The sequence below is a fragment of the Olea europaea genome, chromosome 1 (assembly GCF_002742605.1).
Source record: "Olea europaea var. sylvestris chromosome 1, O_europaea_v1, whole genome shotgun sequence".
NCBI classification, from domain to species: domain Eukaryota; kingdom Viridiplantae; phylum Streptophyta; class Magnoliopsida; order Lamiales; family Oleaceae; genus Olea; species Olea europaea.
The window spans coordinates 9,439,507-9,445,506 of NC_036237.1; the positions used below are offsets into that span (position 1 = coordinate 9,439,507).

Genomic DNA, 6,000 nt, shown 5'->3' on the forward strand with positions numbered 1-6,000 from the left:
ATCTCCTCACAAACCGTTAATACTTATGGCCACTGTTCATCGGCACTTCGGTCGCCGACTCCTTTGTCATCAAGTTTCGGGATATGTTAGAACTTGTCGTCTTTGTCGGCAGAACCTTGTAGAGCGAGCTACTTTCCCCCCTATTTTTGCCCTCTCACCCGCGATTACTCTTGATTAGGCTTTTCAAATCAGCAAAGGTTTTGGATTGAACTCCTCCCTTTAATAAAAATGAGTTTGATCTTAACATTATGATTAAAGAGAGACTATTCACTCATAATCATTCACACATTTTCTTAATTTTAAGCTACGATTTCTGTTCAAAAAAATTTATAAAAGCTTACTAATAATAATTTAGAGGAGAGATTTAGCTCTTGTTTGATATAGGTAAAATGTCAGATTTTATGTAAAATTTGATAAAAATTGGTAAAATATATGGTTGAAAAATTATGGATCCATAAGTGCTTAAAATTAATTATTAACTTTGATTCAAATGTTTATCAAGATTTTAAGTTATACCAAACCGAGTCTTCTTTTCTAGATTTTCACTTTTTAGCACCATCATATATATAACTCCAATCATGCTCGATGACTGTGTATAGCAAGTTTGAGAGTTTGCCACAAATTGTCATTCGTCAATTTAAAAGAAAAATAGTTTTCTCGCTTATAATTTTTTAAAAATATAGACAATATCAACAATGATATCAAAAGAAAAATGTACAAATAACAAAGTTCTTCGTATATAACTCGGTAGCACACGACCCACTATCGAATCACGTGTGCCCTTTCGCCAACTCACAACTTCTCCACGTGACTCAGCGCGCTAATTCTCCCCGACGGTTAGATTTGCCTTTTTTCGTAAAAACAATATTTGAAATTGATGCAAATTTTCAAAATTCGGAAATTCCCAATTAAAACACATTTCCCCTATATAACAGACCATCAAATTCAAACCCTCAATTAGTCAATTCTCTCTCTTGCAATTTCTCCCTCAGCCTTTACATACATATTCCTGTCTGTATCACCATCTCCTACCGTACAACTCCACAATGCGTGAAATCTTGCATATCCAAGGAGGCCAATGCGGCAACCAGATCGGCGCCAAGTTCTGGGAGGTCGTGTGCGCGGAGCACGGGATTGATTCCACCGGAAGGTACAGTGGTGACAATGATTTGCAACTTGAACGCGTGAACGTGTACTACAATGAAGCTAGTGGCGGAAGGTTCGTCCCACGTGCCGTCCTCATGGACCTCGAGCCTGGAACGATGGACAGCGTCAGATCGGGGCCGTACGGGCAAATCTTCCGGCCGGATAACTTTGTTTTCGGGCAGTCCGGCGCCGGAAATAATTGGGCGAAGGGGCATTACACTGAGGGAGCGGAGCTCATTGATTCGGTTCTCGACGTTGTGAGAAAAGAGGCTGAAAATTGTGATTGCCTCCAAGGTACTACCACTAATTCTATAATGATTTTTCCAACTTTTTTTAATTTTTGAAGATGGTTTGTGTCTTGCAGTAGCAAATAATTTTAAAGTAGTTTGGTATGTGAAATATGAATATACATCTATGTGTAAGTAGTTTTCTGAAGTGGTCTTGAGAGTCCCTTTTTAAGTAGATCTGGTGATTTTAAGGATGGATTTCTTTGTTTTATTTTGTTTATTACTGACTATTACCTTACCTTACCTTGATTTTTGCAATTGCTATTGAAATTGATTTTTTCTGCTTTCAAATGGTTACTATGTAGTATTAAATTCACGTTTTATATATAGATTTTGGAAGGTTCTATGGAGAGTTGAGTTGATCTTGCAATTTTGTGTTGTTCCATTTATCTATTTATTTATCTATTTTAAGTTTTTCTTATTTTATTATTTTTTAAACTTAAGTTGAAGTATAGGAGTATGACTTTAAGTAGATTAATTGATGACGAGTCATGCTACTTGTATAAAATTAATTGATGATTTTAATGCATATGTGCAGTAAATCCGTAAATGTAGTCTGTTTGCATTTTGTATTTGAAATCCACATTTGTGTATTCACTATATTCAAGACCTATAAATTTTTTAGTATTTTCACTTTTTTCATTTCACTAATTTGTGTTAGTTTGGATGTTTGAGATGGCATTTGAGTATGATATGTGTACGAGCAGATCTTGTGGATAAGCATTTTCTTATTTATATGAAATTCTCCCATCTATTTATTCATAGATATTGTTTGGGGTCTTAAATTTGTTTTTTTTCCATAATTAGTTCTACATTTTTGTTACTAATAAACCAAATTGGGGATGTATAATTTTTCACAAGATCATTGGAATTACTGCACACCAGCAAGATTTGAGCCTAGAGATTGAAAACCAATTCAAATCTGAACAGAAAATAATTTCTAAGTCTTGTTTCGAGGAGTCAATTCAATCCGTCTTTGCTCGTGTAGTTGTTTTGGGGAAGGATTTGACAATATCTAGCTATAAGAATTTTTGCATACAGCATAACCTTTACACACTAAAGAGTACAGTCAGGTTCATAAATAATAAAAACTTACATGTCCACTATCTTTTCTTTTATCTTAATTACTTCCACCCTAGCCATTTGGGGAATTGCTTTGCCGTGTGTTTATGATCCTCATTTGACTGAAGTGATGGTAAACATCTTTATCTGAATTTTTCAGGTTTTCAAGTGTGCCACTCATTGGGAGGTGGAACGGGATCAGGAATGGGAACTCTTCTCATATCTAAGATTCGGGAAGAGTACCCAGATCGCATGATGCTTACATTCTCTGTTTTCCCATCCCCTAAGGTATCGGACACTGTTGTTGAGCCCTATAATGCTACTCTCTCCGTCCACCAACTTGTTGAGAATGCTGACGAGTGTATGGTTTTAGACAATGAAGCACTCTACGAGATTTGCTTCCGAACCCTGAAACTCACAACTCCAAGCTGTAAGTTGTTGTTTTGAGTTTTATCAACTCATATCCACTAGAATTGTGACAAGGAATGTATTTTGTATTCTGTGTCTATGCATGGTAGATTCCCGAGCTATTTTTTTTAGGTTTTGCCTCTATTTATTTATTTATTTATTTATTTTTTTTTGAACATATTCAGAATTCGTGGTGCTTAGATCAATTTATATTGTATTATTGTAAATAATACCCTATATAGTTGTTTTCGGAAGGTCAGGTGTCTTCTTAAATTTATTTTTTGATATTCTTTGAAATCTGTTACACAAGGCCTGTGCATGCGTCGTCTTTGATCTACTTTTAACAGCATTTGATTCCCTTTTGATGAACACGATCTTTTTCTGGGACCAGTTGGAGACCTGAACCATCTCATTTCTGCTACCATGAGTGGCGTAACTTGCTGCCTTCGCTTCCCGGGTCAACTCAACTCTGATCTTCGCAAGCTTGCCGTCAACCTCATTCCATTCCCTCGGCTTCACTTCTTCATGGTTGGCTTTGCTCCGCTCACATCTCGTGGATCGCAACAATACCGAGCCCTCACTGTTCCCGAACTGACCCAACAAATGTGGGATGCAAAAAATATGATGTGTGCAGCTGATCCTCGCCATGGCCGTTATTTGACAGCCTCAGCCATGTTCCGCGGCAAGATGAGTACCAAGGAGGTTGACGAGCAAATGATTAATGTACAAAACAAGAACTCGTCTTACTTTGTCGAATGGATCCCAAACAACGTGAAGTCTACCGTTTGTGATATTCCTCCTACCGGTCTGAAGATGGCTTCTACTTTCATTGGAAACTCAACATCAATTCAAGAGATGTTCCGGAGGGTGAGTGAGCAGTTCACAGCTATGTTCCGTAGAAAGGCTTTCTTGCATTGGTATACTGGAGAGGGGATGGATGAGATGGAGTTTACGGAGGCCGAAAGTAACATGAACGATTTAGTTTCTGAGTACCAGCAATATCAAGATGCAGCAGCAGACGAGGAAGGTTATGATTATGAAGACGAAGAGTATGCTGAAGAGGAGGCCTAAAATTTTATCTTCCATTGGATCTTGATATTTTAAATTTTTTTTATAAATGGTTTGTTTTTCACTTTTCAATGGTTAGTAGGGGTCGGAATTACTGGTGCTATTGGGAATGCCTCTCCATCTCCAATTTCCTCTGTTTCGTTCAGTTGAGCATATAAACTACATGTTACTTTTTTTGGATGTTAATGAGATCTAGGTTAATCACTTTTTACTTGCCGTGACATTACTTATAAGTTTATCTTTTTCTAGACTAAGCCAAACAAGGTCACATTGTCTCATAACAACAATGAAGTGTATAGTGTATGCATCAGAAGCTTAGACACTAAAATGAAAACCAGGCGGAGAAATAATGTTGCATATATACACTAAAAATGACAGTGCTCTTATAGTATTCTTGCCAAATTTATCCACGCTGCTGGAATTTGAAAGTCTGGCTATCAAAGGAAAACTTTTGCACTTATTTCCCCTTGCAGTTGATGCAATACGAAGTATGATTATAGGGCAGTGCTTTTTAAGCTCCAAATTTTGGGACTTTGGCTGTAGAAATTTGTGCAAGGAAGTGCTCAGCTACAATACGTCGCTGGATTTTCCCAGTGGCAGTTTTCGGAAGGGAGTTGGCGATGAAAATCCTTTTTGGAACCTTGAACGCTGCAAGATTTTTCTTGCAAAATATTGATACCTCAGCCTCATTGATGTTCGATCCTTCTCGAGGGATAACAGCGCAGTTTATCTGAAATTTTTGATGGCCAAAATTAGCAAGAACGAGGGAGGGAAAGAGAAATTGGTACCTCAGAGGCTGACTTCAATGACAATTGCATGCAATTTTTTGTCAAGAATGTACAAGGACCTTCTGTTATTTAAATTTAAGAGCATACCAATGAGATTTAATCAAAGTTGAGGCATTTCTACAGTTAACCCTGATAGAAAAGCTAGTGAACAGATTATCAAATAAAATTGCATAGAGGACTTCGTCAAAAACATAAGCCCCCATAAGAAAATTACACACTATTCCAGTGCCGGTTTAATGTAGTCCTAAAATTAGTGCAATGACTTTGCACTGCAAAACTAACTCGTCTTGAAAATTCTTTTCTTTTCAAACACCATACATCTTTAAGTGGGGGATTTTGTTGTGTACCCCAGCTGTAGATAAAACATTTCTCATTAAACTTGACCTCGGATGAACAATTCAACCACCCCGGACATGACAATGGCAATTTTTACAGTTATGTCTAGGAAAATTGAATCTAAATGTCGTAGGATAAAGGTGGTTCAAGGCGTCTAGCATTGAACTTGACGAGCCTAGTCGACAAACCAACCAAAACGAGGAAAAACGTTGCAGTTGTCTTATAAAGTTGTACCTACTTACTGTAGGATGAAGCTGGTCTAGCAATGTAAGTTCTCTAGGTAACCCATCAGTCATATGGATATGATGAGGGTGGATTATGGAGTTGGAGTTTCATGAGCGGTAAGGATACATCATGAGGGGATTTCATCCATCTTCCATCTCCTTTCAAGAGAAAAAATGAAGAAGAAAGACCATGCAGCAAGCCGAGAATCCGAGATTTCCATTGCCAGAAAGTTGATCTAGTACAGGAGATGTTTACCATGTCAACGTGTCATATGGGAAGCTTTTTGCTCAGTATTTCTTTTTCTGTAACATCTAGAAAGGGGAAAAAGAAAGAAGAAAAGCCTAGACCTCTAAAGGCCTGCTTGAGATTTTCTTTTTTATTTTTCACCATACCCAAAAGCGGTATAGTATAATTTATGGAGTATTTTATCACTCCCAAAAAAGTGATCTTCAATTTTTACCTTCTATAAAATAATTATTTTCAATTCACATATTTTGTTCAAAATTACTTAGCAAATAAAATACAATAAATTATTTCTAAGAAAAAAAAAACTTTATAAATAAAAAATTAATTACAAGTAAAAAATTACTTATATGATGAAAATTCAATTTTGTGTAAGTTGCTTATAAAGTTATAAAAAATAAATAAATAAAAAATTATATATATATATATATATATAT

The 6,000-nt window shown here is 36.4% G+C and overlaps 2 protein-coding genes across 2 annotated transcripts in view; one reads left to right on the forward strand and one right to left on the reverse strand.

Annotated features, from left to right (window-relative positions):
* The first annotated feature begins 940 nt into the window (after positions 1-940).
* On the forward strand, positions 941-4,182 carry LOC111393223 (tubulin beta-1 chain-like). The gene is made up of 3 exons (XM_023018663.1): positions 941-1,440; positions 2,656-2,925; positions 3,295-4,182. The coding sequence occupies exons 1-3, from the start codon at positions 1,047-1,049 to the stop codon at positions 3,972-3,974; spliced, it is 1,344 nt and encodes a 447-aa protein (XP_022874431.1). The 5' UTR covers positions 941-1,046; the 3' UTR covers positions 3,975-4,182.
* Positions 4,183-4,222: 40 nt separating this feature from the next.
* LOC111393217 (oxalate--CoA ligase-like) overlaps positions 4,223-6,000 on the reverse strand; it is a 6,183-nt gene continuing 4,405 nt past the window's right edge. Inside the window, exon 4 of the mRNA XM_023018653.1 lies at positions 4,223-4,701. Coding sequence (XP_022874421.1) covers positions 4,483-4,701 — 219 coding nt within the window. The 3' untranslated portion in view covers positions 4,223-4,482. The remainder of the gene's footprint in view (positions 4,702-6,000) is intronic.